This window comes from Euphorbia lathyris, chromosome 2 (genome assembly GCF_963576675.1).
Source record: "Euphorbia lathyris chromosome 2, ddEupLath1.1, whole genome shotgun sequence".
Lineage (NCBI taxonomy): Eukaryota > Viridiplantae > Streptophyta > Magnoliopsida > Malpighiales > Euphorbiaceae > Euphorbia > Euphorbia lathyris.
Window position 1 is genome coordinate 52,419,607 of NC_088911.1, and position 16,800 is coordinate 52,436,406.

The 16,800-nt window shown below is 37.3% G+C and overlaps 1 protein-coding gene across 1 annotated transcript; it reads right to left on the minus strand.

Annotated features, from left to right (window-relative positions):
- Positions 1-5,539: 5,539 nt before the first annotated feature.
- On the minus strand, positions 5,540-11,138 carry LOC136218197 (protein OSB2, chloroplastic-like). Its single transcript, XM_066004966.1, has 5 exons — positions 10,663-11,138; positions 7,076-7,214; positions 6,901-6,982; positions 6,701-6,804; positions 5,540-5,969 (listed from the first exon to the last, which is right to left on the minus strand). The coding sequence occupies exons 1-5, from the start codon at positions 11,016-11,018 to the stop codon at positions 5,781-5,783; spliced, it is 870 nt and encodes a 289-aa protein (XP_065861038.1). The 5' UTR covers positions 11,019-11,138; the 3' UTR covers positions 5,540-5,780.
- Positions 11,139-16,800: the final 5,662 nt, after the last annotated feature.

The window sequence follows — 16,800 nt, forward strand, 5'->3', positions numbered from 1 at the left end:
TGGGGCATTCCTTCTTGGTGTCTTCGCTTCTAAAATCCGAAGGTAAGATTAAAGAGGTAGCTGCACAATCTACCCGTATGATGAAATCTCCAACCCGGATTTGGAGGTTCTTCTCTTGGTTTTTTCCTCCTCTTTTCGCATCGTTGGAGTTGACGCTGGATGACTCCTTTTGACTATTTCTCTTTTCTGCCTCTCTTTTCCTTAATCTTCTCTTTGCATTCCTAGAGAGAGGCCTTGGGAATTTCTTGTGGTTATTCAATTGCCATTGATTGAGGGGTGACGTGCTCGAGGGTGTCACGAAACGTGGCCATTGTTGTTGCACGTCTCTTATCTTTGTATTCTGTGATTGCCTTGAGCTTTCCTCCAACTTTGGTGGCGTCGCTTTTGGTACCCATATCTGTCGGGTTCTCACGTCACCCTGTTGCTTTCCTTTGCCCCCCCCCCCCCCCACGCTAGTGAAGTGGCATTGATCATATTGGCTACTGGGAATGGGTCCTCGTCGATCAGCATGCTTTCCTTCTTTTCCGGGAATTGGAGTATCCCGCGGTTAATCCTATCCTGAACGGCGTTTCTAAAACCAAAACATGCTTGAGTGTTGTGGCTCCAGTTGTCGTGATATTTACAGTAGTTTCGTCCGTGTATTTCTTCTTTGGATGGGATCACATGTCTAGGAGGCAATGTGATGAACTGCTCCTTTAGCAGGTAGTCGAAGATCTCTTCCGTCTTCGAGACGTCAAACGTATATTGAGTGGTTGGGATCCTTTTAACTACCTCGGGTGCTTTGGGATTCTTTACCAACACGAGACATGTTCGAGATCCGATGTTCGTTAAGTCGGCAATGGCTACCTCATGCGTTTGTACATCCCTTTGGTAGCTTCCTACAGAGTTCTTCTTGCGTCGATGATCTTCCCTCATCAACTCCTCATACTCTGAAACCTTGGCCACCAACTCGTAGTAGTCGCGGAAATTTATCCCTTGAAATTTCTTCCGGTTTTTGAATTCCAACCCACGTTGGGCAATCTTCACGAACTAGACCTCGGGGATGTTGATTCGACAACGATGTCGCATCTTTTTGAATCGGATGATAAAATTTTCAACCGGTTCTCCATGTCGTTGCATCATTCGGGACAGCTCCGCAACGCAAATCTCGGGCTCCGTTCGATAGAACTGGTTGTGGAACAGTCTTTCCATTTGTTCCCATCCATGAATGGATCCGGATGGTAAGGTGGTGTACCAAGAGAAAGCTGGTCCCGTTAGTGAACCTGGGAATAGCCGCAAGCGTAACATGTCGAAGTTCGTGTCCATGCTCAAACCGCTGCACTGAAAGGTGAAGCGTGCCACGTGCTCCATAGTGGATTGCCCTTCTTCTCCTGAAAATAAAGCAAAATCGGGTACTCTAAAACTGTGGGGTAAAGGGTATAGCTGATCATAGTGCCGTGGATATGGTTTCTGGAACTCGGGCCGGTATACTTCCCTCACGGCTGGCCCATAGATCTCTTGGACGATGTTTCTTATGCGTTGGGACTCTCCCAAGTTGTTGATGGGCTCCATGCGTGTATGCGTCGTCCGTTGTGGGTGAAAGTTGGCTTGTCTCACATTGCCCCCCGCATTACGAGCATAGCTTTCCTCGTAATGCTCGGCATGGTTACTAGGTCCGGTATGAGATCTAAACTGTTGTTGAGGTGGTGGGACTTGAATAGGTTCTGGGCTGATCCTGTCACCGCGCTCATTGAACCTGAGATTCTCTTCTCGAGCTGGTGGCGGGGTATACCTTTCCCCAGCTCCTGATGTCGGTGTTTTCTTCCCATCGTCTACCGGTCCTTGAGATGTCGACCTTTGTGTGAACAGCTCGGCGCACTTTTCCGGGATTTTGCTGATCTCTCCGGTTAAATCAACGATCCTTTCCTCGAGAGCCGGTCCCTTGTTGGAATTGTTCATCGCCTCATTGTTGGCTTGCATTGCCTTGCACACATCCTCATAACTTTCTCTCATGGATTGCGAAAATCCATATAGAAATTGGTCGATCTGCTTCTCTAGTTTTGCTAAAAATGGTGCCATGTCGAATATGGGTGGGCCTTGTTGGTTTGCACCTCCGCTATTGTTCATGGTCTCAGCCGCACAACCTTCAGGCATGCCGGGTTCGTTGCTCTGATCCCGGTTCTGATTTTGACTTTCCTCAGAGTCCGATGGGATGGGATCTTTCCCCGTGTTCTTCCTAGGAGGCATTCTTCGTGAGTACTTATGGGTGAAAATTATGAAATTATGTTAGTAATCTAGTGCTGAAAAAGAAAGAACAAGGAAATAAATAAATGCTTATTAACGGAACAAAAGCAAGGGATGAAAAACAAGTGGGTTAAAAAATGAGCGTGAAGAATATATACGTGGTATGAAAAAACAAGTCTTACAAATTTTTGGCTAAGCCAAAACAAAAAATAAAATGTCCCACTGGGCGTGCCAAAAATTGTTAGCGATATTTTGCGAATATGCTAATTTCAACCTTGTCACGTGTGGTTAGGGTGCGGGCGTGCCAGAGAAGATTACTTCTCAATTATTAAAGACGGTTAAGTTTATGGAATTGCGCGCCAAAACTTGAAATCTTAAACGAAGCGATTGGCGAGGGACGCAATGATTGAAAAAGTCCCTCTTGGGTCTCTAGCGCCGTTATGAAAACTTTGCTAGATAAATTGTTTTATTTAAGCTAATGCGGGTAAATTGAAGACGAGAAAATAAAGGAATTTAAAGTGCGAAATTGACACAAGATTTGGTGAAAATTGGTATTTTATTGATGAATAAAGGTTTGAATACATAAAATTGGAAATGAATTACAATTGAGAAATCTCTATATTAAACATATAGGCAATCAATTGAATTAGAACGAACAAATCAATACGAAGAATTGAAATGCAATAAAACAAATTGGAATTCAACAACAAACTCGGAACCACAATAGCTATCTCGGATTGATGTTGAATTTTGGTGTCGGCGTGAGGTCCTTGGAGTACTGCAACCGGTCGGGCCCGTACGGTATGTGCCTTGTACAATGACTAAACGTTGGTAGGCAAATGGGGTAGATTTAATCTTGACTTTGGGGAGCTTGGTTGGAGTGCTTAAGAACACGGAATTGGGCAAATAAATAGTGTAAATTGAACTTCGGGACGTCAGGAATAACTTTGTATAAGGAATCGAAGGCCAAAACGAATGGTAAACAGACAAAATTGAAGATTGAAAATGACTAGTTGAATCTGGAAAAAATCTGGGCAGAATAGCTAAAAGAATTTGGGGTATAAAGATCAGCTTGTGAACGGAGTTTCTGGACACGGAATTGAATGAATCAAAAGGCTAAATCGAAATTCAGGACGTTAGGAACAACTTTGTCGAAGGGATCGAAGGCAAAGAATAACTTTAAATGGACAGAATTGAGCTTTGAAAAAGGATGGACGAATCTGAAAAATTACTTTAGAAAGGAAACTCTAATTGAAAACTTGAGCAGAGTAACGACTTAAAAACACTAATTTGATTTGAGAAACTCGAAAAAAAAGGCTTTAGAACTTGAATTGAAGCTAAAGGAAGCTAAATGAGGGATTAAAACCAAGAAAAAAGAAGAACGAAAGAAAGAACTTTGAAGAACTTTAAGAACTAGGGACTTAAAACTAAGAACTAGAACATTGAAAGGGACCTTTAGAGAGGGGTTTTGTGTTGTGATTAGACCTGTCCACGGGCCCGGGTACCCGCCCAGGCCCGTGTCCTTTGGGCCGGGCTTGGACAATGAAATTTACTCTTAGGCCCGGCCCAGGCCCGCTAAAGCCCGCCTATTTTTTGGGCGGGTTTGGACCATATGAAAATATCACGGGCCGGCCCAGCCCGGCCCGCCTTATTAATATTAATTAAAAAATTTATATATTTATAATTAAATATTTATTTTAAGTATAAATTTGATTTTTTATAATTAAAAATTAATAATATTTTTTTAGGTGGGCCTATATTGGTTGGGCTTGGGATTTAATTTTTAAGCCCGAGCCCAATCCGGCCCGAGCCCACCTAAATTAATACTGGGCTGGGCTGGGCTGGGCTTGGGACGAGCACTTTTACACAAAAGCCCGTCAGGCCCGGCCCGAACCCGGCCCGGCCCGACCCATGGACATGTCTAGTTGTGATTGAGTGTGTGTTTTAGTGTAGGGGAGGGGGTCTATTTATAGTATTTTTAAGTGGCGTTTTGGTAATTAGTTAGTGGTATTAGGGTATTTTGGTCTTTTCATCATCAACTAACTCCAACTAACACTCCAACTAACTTAACTTCCTCAACTGTCGTTGACTGTTTCCGGAAGAGACCATACGCCCCGCGTATGTCCTACTACGCCCTGCGTGTTGTGGCTCCTGGGCCTTGTGCGTTTCATTGATGATTTTTACGCGTGGCGTCTCTGGTGTTACGTCCCGCGTAGGGGAGTACGCCCTGCGTATTGGCGGATACGCCCTGCGTATCCGTGCTTCTGATCTTGGAACACTCTGCGGATGCGTCTTACGCATGACGTATTGGCAAGTACGTCCCGCGTAAGAAAGTACGCCCCGCGTAAAGTGAAGGACGCGCTGCGTATTTGAGTCTCTGACGTTGATTTCTCCGGACGCCTTGTTTACGCGCTGCGTATTGAGGACACGCCCGGCGTGGTGCCGGACTCTCTCATGGGTTGAAGATTCGCTTACACGTGTATTATTTTCTAGAAAATATAAACTATATCCTAAAAACATAACCCAAACATTTTATATACATAAAAATAATTATTTTATTTTTTGGGCCAATAATGGGTAATAGGGTTAAAGATCAATTACAAGCTATAAATGGATAGCTATATAACTCTAACTCTAACCTAATGCATATAAATCTAGAAGAGAGGCAAATAGTTGCCCCCCTTATCTCAAACCTCAAACGCTTGTTCTTAGTTTGTGTATCATCGCTTCTTCTCTCGATTAATCTTGACATAGTCGCAACGTGACTAATAATATGAGATCTTGGTTTCTGTTTTCCACTACAATCTACTCGACGGGTATCTACACTATAAGAGGTAATCCAATAACCCCCCATATTTATATTCAGATCTTATTCTTCGTGGATAAATCCCTTTAAATATGATTATTAATACAATTGATATATAAATTAATGTATTTGAGACAAGGATAATACAGTAATAAAACACACTACATAAAAAAAAAAACACTACATAATAATATAATAACAATAATTTTACCATGTATATATGATTAACTCGTTATTGACAGTTGTTAGTTATTGATAGATATGTAAAATATATTCTGTTGATATTGTATTTAATTTGTAATTATCTCTTCCTAATTTATAGGAACTGCTAGTTGTAACAATCCTATATTTAAACAATTCTTATCAATGAGAATACTCAACAGTTCAGATTATTTCAGTTATAATATAGTTGAAGAGCATGGGTAGATGAACACGAACTATTCATAAATGGCTGGCAGGCAGGCAATAGAGCATTATCAGATTTTCCTATCTCTATCTGTCACTTGATACTGATACCATTATGTATTTATTATATATATTTGTAAGATAATTATATATTTTATAGTAATTGATAACACTAGTCTAAGATATGTTTACAAAGATTCAAATAACATCCAGCTGTCTTAATGAATCCTTGTAACCTAATTACATTGCATACTTTACAAACAAATTACTACAATTTATCAATCACTCAAGGACATACATTTCAGATTTTACAGACAAAATTAAGACCTTTAGAAAGAAGAAATGACTAAAAACGCATGAGATCATCACCAGAAAATGAAGTTGAATGCATCCTAGAATCCTGATTTTGAAGGGACCCCATTCTTTCATCCAATATTTCCAACTGCGACTTCACCCACGCTGGATTATTCCTGCCTTCAACCCATAATGCCTCTCCCGTATCTTTGTGCTTGAAATCTGGATATTTCGGGTTCCTCTGTATGTATATCAAACAGATAAATTTGGATTAACAATACACGGACGGATCAAGCATGTAAAACACATGCAAATCTCAATAATTAACAAAGCTCAAAAGCAAAGGGCATCAGTTTAGTTCTATTAGTTAAATTTTAGCGTTTTAATTACCTTTATGTCGTTAAATTTAGTACTAACTTTTCAGTACATACAAAAAACTTGATGGTTTAACAATTTCGACATCTACATCAAGTAAGAAGTTCGGCATTGTATAACCAATTCATCAACAGATGCTGTTTCCCATATTGGGTAAAAATGCAAACCTATAGCCGCAGAAGTAGGAACAATGGCACGAGTAATATTGTTGCCATAAGGTAGAGAACCAGAAAAACATTCAGGAATACCATCAATATTTACAGGATGGGCAGCAATGAAAGCGATAATAAATACAGAAGTTTCAGTCAATAAAGTGGGGATCAAATGACCCCATAGGCTTTCGCTTTAGCTACTCTCTCAAATGACACACCAAGCACATGAATTTTATAGACATCGAAATAGCTAATCAACACTTAAAATTTCAGTTCTTAAATTTTAGTTTTACCAAAAACCACCTTAGTATGTAAAAAGCACAAAAAAGAAAAAGATAAACATGGTAATCAACCACATATTTCCATTTGCATATCCAAATGAAATAACTGGATGTAGTTAACATATGAATGCATGGATTTTCTGTTTATCAACAAAGCAGAGTACCTTGTTGTTTCTATTATCCCACCACTCTGACGGATTAGCGAAAAAGGCTTGCCATAGTTCCATGACACCCACGCCAGTTGCACCATTATTGACAAACTTTCTACCTACACATAATTAAATATCAAATATCACTGAGGTCCAGATGGAAATTTTACACTTTTCTTTCATTTGAAATCCATATCACAGAAGACATGACTTACTTGTCACATTATCAGAATCACGATCGTATGATGAAGCTGATGCAGTGCTCCTTTGAATAAAATTTAATTGTTGTACCACAACCTGCAGAAGGGTGGAAAAAAATAGCTATACACTGACTCATCACATTTACACAGAAATGATATACATGAATGTATGGGTTGTTAATAACAGAACCTTATAGTAAGTTTGCTGCTTTCCATCATCATTTTCAACTACATCTGAAATTAATCGGCCAGAAACATATATTTGGTTGCCTTTCTGTACATGCTGAAAAGCAACTTGTGCCAGTTCATCCCAGAATGTCAAATTGATCCTGCAAAACAACGACTGTTACTTACAAAAGTAGCTCATAAAGGTTCATTTGGCACAGTTCTATGTTCTTAATCCAGTAAATAATGTATATGAATCAAAGGAACACATATATGTTTGAGTGAAAGAGCAAAAATAGAATCATACAAAGAAAATTCTAGTTTATACATGTGTTACTCTATGAGAAGCAAATTGGGTCACTTCCATAGCTACATCCTTCCAACCTAAATCAGGCTTTGTAATAGCCATTCCACTAAGTATAGTTTCCTATACGAAACAAGCATACATACTCAATGTATCAGTGAACAAAGTAGTCATAAATCAACAATGTAAAATATCATGGTGTACAGATGGATATCAAAAGTCAAGACAACTTCGACATGCTCTCCTTCAATTTCCAGGGGCACACCTATCAGCCAAGAGAACATCTATTCTTAAATGCTCCCTAAGATGTTCTGAATCTTCCGCAATGAACCATTCCACCTGCACTTAGTCAACTGGTGCTATACTTCAAAGTTCAATAATAGGAAATGTCTAGCTAAACAACCATATCAGCCCTCCGGATCATTGCAGCAGAGTTAAGAAAGAATATACAATTTAATCCGCCAATTGCACATATTCCATGAGATGAACTTGAAGGACTTAGCACTTTTTGTCACAATTATAGATAGGGATTATCTAGGTATTATTAGGTGGTTAATTGTTTTTACATTAAGTGGTATTTAGCCTTAATAGATGTTATTTAGGAATGTTTACAGCTGTGGCTGTTATTAGGCCTATTTAGAGTGAATTGCTATATTTCCTATTCTTATTTAAGATAGGGTATATTTCCTATTATTATTTAAGGTAGGTTAGAATTAATATGGTGATTTAAGGTAAGTTAGAATAATTAGGGCCATGAATTTAGGAAGACTAGTATACTTTCCTTTTCCCATTTTTCCTATTTAAGAGAATTGTACTGTACCAATTCATTATGCAAATTGATTAATGAAATCTTTATTTCTTTCTTCTAAATTCTCTCTATATTCTCTGTTTATCTCAATCTCTCTCTAACCTTCTCTTCTTTCTCTATTCTTCTCTTCTCCTAAGATCTTTTCTGCCCTAATCTTACTGTCAGAAATCCTATTCCTGACATTGGTATCAGAGCTTTCCTTCCTCCGGCCATGGAAGAAATTGATCGACGATGGGAACAGATTTGCAAGGAGCAACATGACTCTGATCAGCGATGGGAACTTCTTCACAAGAAGCAACAAGACTCTCTTGAACAAATCTGTAAATCCCTCTCAAATTTGTCTCAATTGATTCTAGAAACTCAAGGAGTTTCAAGTCCCTCTTCTATTGCCTACCACTTGTTTGATGTAAGGCCTGAGAACAAAGAAGAGGAAACCTTGCAAAACACCCTCCAACTGTTTGATGAAATTCCACAAAAGAAAATAGAATTGGAAGGTCTCTACTTGCAAGGAAAAGTTGAAGATGTGCTAGAGCAGCCTTCTCTAAGGAAGCAGGTCACTGTTGAAATTGTTAAAGAGGGTCTGTTTCGAAGGGTAAGCCCCTTCATTATTGAGCCTTACTCTCTACCATGTCCCATCATTCCTTTAAATATTGGAATTAAGAGATCCTATTACCCTAGAGCATTGCAAGCAGCCCTTAGGCAAGACAAAGATGATAGGGAAGAGTTGCAACCTAAACCGCCATTCAAATCCCCAATAACCACCCTAAACACCCGAAACAATCTGAAACCTAACCCGACTTTCAAATCTCCAATCACCTCAAACACACTGAAAATCCTTCCTGAAACTAACATGCCTTCAGTGATCAAACAGAAAACTTTAGATGTCAGAACCCAAAACTTTCCTACTTCTATTGAGAAAACACATTGCTCATGCTGGAATTTTGAGAAGAGAAATTTTTCGGGTCATCATGGTGTTCCGTTACAAATTCAATGGGCTGTTTCCGTCGCAAAGCCCTTTCAAGTTCACTGATCTCCATATTTCTACATTCTTGGGGACAAGAATGCTTCAAAGGGGGGAGTATTGTCACAATTATAGATAGGGATTATCTAGGTATTATTAGGTGGTTAATTGTTTTTACATTAAGTGGTATTTAGCCTTAATAGATGTTATTTAGGAATGTTTACAGCTGTGGCTGTTATTAGGCCTATTTAGAGTGAATTGCTATATTTCCTATTCTTATTTAAGATAGGTTATATTTCCTATTATTATTTAAGGTAGGTTAGAATTAATATGGTGATTTAAGGTAAGTTAGAATAATTAGGGCCATGAATATAGGAAGACTAGTATACTTTCCTTTTCCCATTTTTCCTATTTAAGAGAATTGTACTGTACCAATTCATTATGCAAATTGATTAATGAAATCTTTATTTCTTTCTTCTAAATTCTCTCTCTATTCTCTGTTTATCTCAATCTCTCTCTAACCTTCTCTTCTTTCTCTATTCTTCTCTTCTCCTAAGATCTTTTCTGCCCTAATCTTACTGTCAGAAATCCTATTCCTGACACTTTTCTTCTCAAGCCATCACACTCTCAACTCCACTTTTTATGCCTTTTAAAGTTGTCAAGGTATGTCTAGAATCCTATTGAATTTGGTCTTCCTAATTAGAATAGGAATTGAAAACTTTCTCTTTAAGTGAATCCTAATTGGAAAAGGATTATACTTTTAGGCCTATATAAGTAAGAGTTGTTTGCTTCTTTATTTGTATTAAGCGTTTTAGAGTTTGTGCTTTTGGGATATGCATATATTCGACTAGTTGGGTATAACCAGATCACACCGAATTTAGGTAAAGGATGAGATTTCCTTACTATTGTACCAACTTCCCGATTACTAATGAATTATGTTATCCTTCTTGCCTATGGAGGTAAGCAAAAATAGCCTAATCATGTAAATTTCTTGTACTTGTGATTTTGCATGTCTAATTGTTGTCCTGAAAATCAAGCTTATTATAGTCAACACCGATCCAATTCCAAACAAAAGCCAACCTCGTGTTGTGATTATATAAAAATTACAACCAGAAGACAACTTTAATGATTTTAGTAATAGGGAAAGGGGAGGAAAAGAGAGGGAAGGGCCAAAATATCCTCTCATTTTCAATCATTCCTCCCTCCCTCCCCATTTCACTGATACAGTATTAGCACTTGCTATGATCCACCTGGCAAACTATCAATAAAATTACAAGTTATGCTGAAAAAGTGTTTGGAACTTGAGGAATACCTCCCAAATTCACAGACGTGTTACACCATTTTGCTTATCTAATAGTACTGCGCATAAAATATCATTTCCCCTCTTCTCTAAGCTAGTTCTGTCAACTTCATACCAGATAGCTAAAAAAGCTTACTTTTCCTAATTTTAAAATCCTAAAACTCTTCATTCTTCCATTATTAAAAGCAAGTACAAATAATTAAAAACCAAAAAAAAAAAAAAAAAAAACAAGTAGTTACCAGGTGGTCTCGGTAGCGCTTTTCTTGACGGCAAGTCGGGTCCAAGCAAGGACCTTGCCTGAGGGAAGATGCTTGATTTCTACAGGGGTACCAACAACGCCAATTAGATGGACCGAGTTACAGAGCTCCTTATTCCATGGAATCTCAGCTGGTTTAGCATTCTCCGAGGGTTGATTGTAGAGATTGTCCCTGTAATCAGACGACCATTTAATCCGTAATCGTTTAGCATCTAGGCGACGAGAAGAGTATAAGTGGGTTAGGGATAAAGAATGGTTAGGTGCATAAGGTATAGGGTTGGGGCGAACGGAGAGGAAGGTTTTAGTGGAGGATGGTACTAAGGCTCGCATTAACGCCATTGTTAGGGAGGTTTTGGGTTTTGCAGGAAATATGTTTCTGCTTATCTTTATTCCGGACCTCGAGTGGGCAATGGGTGGGTGTTTCTTCCACTTATTTACCGATATCCCTTCGGCAATAAGAGAACATTTTGTTTGGGTGTTGTTATTCACCGCCACCATTTCCATCTCTAGCCACTTGAAAGGATGAAAATGCCCTTTCAAATATTGGAGATGAAAAATGGACTATTTTTATTTTTTTTGCTTTAGTGGAGATGAGGCGTGTGGCTATCACGTCTCACCTTGTGATGAGGCGTGATAGTCACACGCCCGCCATTGTGGTGAGGCGTGTGTCAATTACGCCCCACGTCCTAATAGATTTTTTTTTACATAATATACAATTTTAATTAAAATATGTAATAATAATATAAGTTGATAAATAAATATTATCAATTAAAATACATAAATTCATATACATCAATATAATCTATTCCAAGCCGCTCTCATGTCAGCATAAATATTGTCAAAGTGTTGAACACTCGGATCACGAAATTTATGCCATTAGACGGGAATGAAAGGCACTGGAAATCCAGGTCTTAAATAAAGACGTATGTAGTGTTCATAACTCCCCCAAATGACAAATGATAATCTCTTGTTCCGGTGGTCTTCCATCGTCTGAACGCATCGGCAGTATAGTACAACATCCTAACTGTGGCGCAGTAAAAAGGAATATCACTGCATTCAACACAGATGCAGCAACATATATAAGTCATATGGACTCACCATCCAGTGGGACTCACCACACCCCGCTCCTATCCATCTAATACATGTGAGCGCATAATCTACTCGGTACCAAAACACTAGCTCATACAGATCACGGTGGGTTCGCACCTCATTTTCTATAAGTGTTCTCACCAGCTTCCACTCCTCTTAATTATTTGTGATGGCGTCGGCTAAAACACGAAATCCACAGTTACCATCTGATACAACATCAAGGTATCAAGTAATAAATGGTACGATGAGTCCCTAAACCCTATATAAATGATGGTATCCGCTGATATCCGCATTAAATTCGGCTACAAATATGAATATATGAAGTTCGTCTGTGATAATATATTTACTTTAACATGAATTTATTTATTATGAAAATAATAAATACCCGGCATCTTATTGTTATGTACAGAGGACGATGAGCTTCGGCCTCGACTACGACTACTCATCGAAGTAGAAGACTGAGCACGACCACGTGCACCCTGACTATACTCCCATGCACTCGGATTGCGCTTCATAGATGAACTCCCCTTTGGTCTACCCCCTAACTGTATCTTTGACCTCGGGTTCTTTGTAACTATCTTGATCCGGGTTAATTTGATCATGGATGTAGACAGTATGTTACGCACCATTGCAGGATCTAATTTGTCAACCTTTTCCATGAGAGAGTGAAAAAACAGATGATCCTCGGACTCATCACCATATAGGGGAGCAGTAGTTGGTGTGTCACTCAAACCATCAAAAGCAAGAGTTCTCCGAAAAGGATGGGTGCGGTCCACACTAACCGGCGTATTCGAATCAATATGTTTTTTAATTTCACATGCACAAGGAATACCATGAGTCATGGGCAACACACATCCGCAATCGCTAAACACATCCACACTCAATCGGCGCATACGCACCATCTCATCATACAGTACATGCAAACAGTAATGTGAAACATGTAAGTTGAGGTAAGTGAAAGGAACTACGCAGTGAGACACCACAGATCTTCGTCTCGAGTCCTTAAGTGAGTATCTGGTTATATACAGTAAAACATTACAAAACTAATTTATTACAATTAAAAAGATTAAATTTAATAACAGAAAAAATGTCTTACTTGATCGCATCAATCTGAGCCTCAATGTCTTTGTACACCTTCGCCCACACTGTATCGAGTGCTCCGATAGATGAATTCAACCACTGCTTCAACTGTGCATGTGCACTCTCTACTCAACATGTTATTGTGTTTCCTAAGTGCAACACATTGTTCATCCACGTTCGACAAAACTTCTCCTTATGCACTAGCCATGTGGTCTCCATATACTGTATCACACGAGGCCATTTGGCAGTAGTATTCTTCATGCTTCTCACTGCCTCCTCATATTCGACTATTGTCGGTGCTTCAATTATTTTTTTCCATTTGGTATTCTTAAAAAATTCTCCAAAATCCTTCATTCTAATCAAGTTGCCTACTCTATCCTCCACATCTTTATTAATATGCCACGTGCACAACAAATGATGAGTTTCTAGAAAAACCGCACTGATTGGTCTCATCAACCTTAACTCTCGGCCAGTAGCAATGGTTGTCGGATGAACATCATCTCTGAGCAAAAGCCTCAATTTTTCTAAAACCCACATATAACTACCCTCAGTCTCATCCTTCATAATTGCATAGGCAATCAAGAAGTTCTTGTTAGAAGGCGTCATTCCAATGATCTCAAAAAATGGTATTTTATACTTGTTTGTTTTATATGTTGAATCCATGCCAACAAACAAGTAGTAGGATCGGAACAAGGTGATCGAAGTAGGATGTGCCATAAAGAGGTGAGTCACAATATTGCTATCCGGATCCACTTGCATCCAATGTATGTAATCCATATTTATAGCAAGCCAATAAAACTAACTGATTACATCCCGACCCTCAAAACTCTCAGTCCTTATTTTTTCCCTGTAATTATACACATGTCTTTGGGTCAGGTTATCCTCAGGGTGTTTTTCTTTAATCGCTGCAAAAATAGCACAAGCCTTTGCTTGAGCTGCACTCATTTGACGCACATTTTTTTTAAAGCGGAACTTAGTCCGCTCATCTATCGATATCCCTGACGATATACAACCAATCCATGATTGTGCTATCATCTCTCTCCAGCAACACCATTTACCACCCAACCCCCTAATTCAGCGATTTCTAGAACCTTCACTTGGAATTTGCAACCATAATATTTTGTTTTCGTATTCTTCTGTATTACGTCCTCCATATCCATATCCCTTTGGGTATTCTTTATACCACGAGCACATTTAACCAATATCCATTTTAATTTACCCAATGTCTTGTGAGAAGCTATAGTTAACTCGAAGCTAGGACGAATCGCCGTCTATTTTGCCCAGTTAATAGCTTCCTGGTATGTTTCAAATGTCTGTAGATGATAAAATTCCCCACTGTAATCAACACCTTCACCTCCAAAGTCTTCTAACGAAACCTGCAACTGTTCACTAACAAACATTAGATTCCATTACGATCAAATTCGCCAATATTTGGGGGCATAAACCCCAAAATTCTATTTTCTAGGTACGGGGCGTGTGCACATTACGTCCCACCTTATGGTGGGGTGTGTGTACATCATGCCCCATCACAAGGTGGGGCGTATGAACATTATGCCCCACCTTGTGGTGGGGCGTGATGTTCATATGCCCGACACCCCGATAGCCACATTTTTCAAAACTTTTAAAACGTAATCATAAATTTTTAAACGGAAATATACCTCGACTTCAACGGATTGGTCGTTCTCACCTCTTCTTGGGGATGACGGATTGCTCGCCATTACATGTGTAATCAAGGATTTCGGAAAGAAATGAGTTTGAGAAAGTTTAGGGTTTTTGAAATATATGGTAAGGGGCAGTATCATCGTTTTCCGGGGGATGAGGGTGGGAATTGGGGCTAGGTATAGTAATCCATTTTTTTTTTTGGAAATACAGGATTAACTTATTACATTAACGGAGAGTGCTATTCCTTACGAATTTCTATTCCTAACATTAACCTTTTTTTGTTTGGAATATCCATGAATAAGGATTCTTTTATTCAATTTAGGAACAGTTATTTCTAATAATATTATTATTTATTTTTAAAATTATCCTTTAGTCAATTTCTCAAATCCTATAAATTTTAACAAATCCATAATCTATATCTTAAAAAACATGAAAAACAAAAAAACACGGAAAATGTTAAAAAATGCAAAAAAGTATGACAACACACAAAAAACGTGAATAACATAAAACCATTACAAACACAAAAACACGAAAAAATATGAAAGCGTGATAAACCGCGAAAAACACGAAAACATAAAAAAGGTGAATAACACGAAAAATACAAAAAAATGTGAGAAAACGAAAAAACATGAACACGTGAACAAATGAGAAAACACGTGAATAACACAGAAAACTAACAATTAGAAAAATACAAAAGCGTAAAAAAACCATGAAACATGAAAAAACAGAAAGAAAAAAACACTGAAAAAAACAAAAACGTGAAAACCACAAAAAAAAACAGAAAAAACACAAAAATGTGAACAAACGTGAAAAATACGAAAAAAACTGAAAAAATAAAACATGTGAAAAGTGCGAAATATAGAAAAAAACACGAAAAACGTGAAAAGCGTGAAAAATACTAAAAAACCCAAAAAATAAAAAATATAAAAACCACGAAAACGTGACAAAACACAGAAAATATGAAAACATGGACAAATGCGAAAACATGAAAATGTGGAAATACAAAAAACGTGAAAAATGCGAAACGCCAAAACACGAAAACATGAAAAATGTTAAAACGCGTTTTTTTAGGTTTCGTGTTTTAATATTAAAAATGTTTTTCACATTTTTGTGTTTTTAACGTTTTTTAACGTTTTCATGTTTTGGCTTTTTTATGTTTTCACGTTTTTGTTTTTTCGATTTTTTTCATGTTTTCTTGTTTTTTTGTTTTTTTTCACATTTTTGTGTTTTCCATATTTTTAATAGTTTTTCACGTTTTTTGTGTTTTTTTTGCAGGTTTTTGTGTTTTTCATATTTTTTCGTATTTTTGCATTTCCATTTTTTCATGGGTTTTTCTACTTTTGTGTTTTTATAGTTTTTCAAGTTTTACTATTTTTCGTGTTTTCACAGTTTTCCACGTCTCTGTGCGTTTTTTTTTACGATTTACCATTTTGTACATATTTGTTGTTTTTGTGTGTGTTTATGTTTTTCGTGTTTTGTTTATGTTATCCCGTTTATATGTTTTCGCATTTTCACCATTTTCACCATTTTCCACTTTTTTTTTGTTTTTTTTGTGTGTTTTCACATTTTTTGTATTTTCGTTTTTTTTACCGTTTTTCATATTTCCTCTGAACTAATATATATTTGAATAATTTGTTGTTATAATTAAAATTTAAAATAACTAAAAAATTACACATTTGGGTAAAAATACCTTTTGACTTACAAAACTAGTTATTCAGGTTATTTCATTTTTTTAACCAAATATAGACATAGTTATTCCTAAGGAATAGCTATTTTATTCTCTAATATTCTATTCCTAAAGAATAACTATTCTATTCTATTCCATGAACTAAAAGATACCTAATATTTTTATTTAGTAGAGTTTACTAACTAATTTTACTGTATATTTATTTAACTTATTTGATCACTAGTTTTCTAAAAAACCTGTTTGAGCTTATATTGTTTTCAACAAATACTATTATTACAAGTTTTAACTAGACAAATATTTTCTAAAAGTGATTCAAATCTCTATTTTTATACTAAAATTCGTGTTTTGAAAACTTGACAAGATCAACCGGTTCAACACAAACCGATCATTTATCTTATCCAATTAACATTGATTCCTTACCATTATGTCAGCTCTTTACTTATAACTACTAACAACAATATAATATATGTTATATTTATACTCAAAAAATTAAAAATTTAAATAAATATTATTAAAAAAGTTAATTTATTTATGCAATACTAACAAAGTTTACTTAGTATTTTTTTTAAGTTGCGCAACCTCATATGATTCAAACTAATGACT

Excerpts from the sequence above, each read along its gene's own strand:
- LOC136218197 (XM_066004966.1), bottom strand. The coding sequence starts at position 11,018 with ATGGCGTTAATGCGAGCCTTAGTACCATCCTCCACTAAAACCTTCCTC. Across the intron at positions 6,983-7,075 it reads AGCAGCAAACTTACTATAAG|GTTGTGGTACAACAATTAAA; the intron begins GTTCTGTTATTA and ends ACCCTTCTGCAG. Across the intron at positions 6,805-6,900 it reads TGATTCTGATAATGTGACAA|GTAGAAAGTTTGTCAATAAT; the intron begins GTAAGTCATGTC and ends AATTATGTGTAG.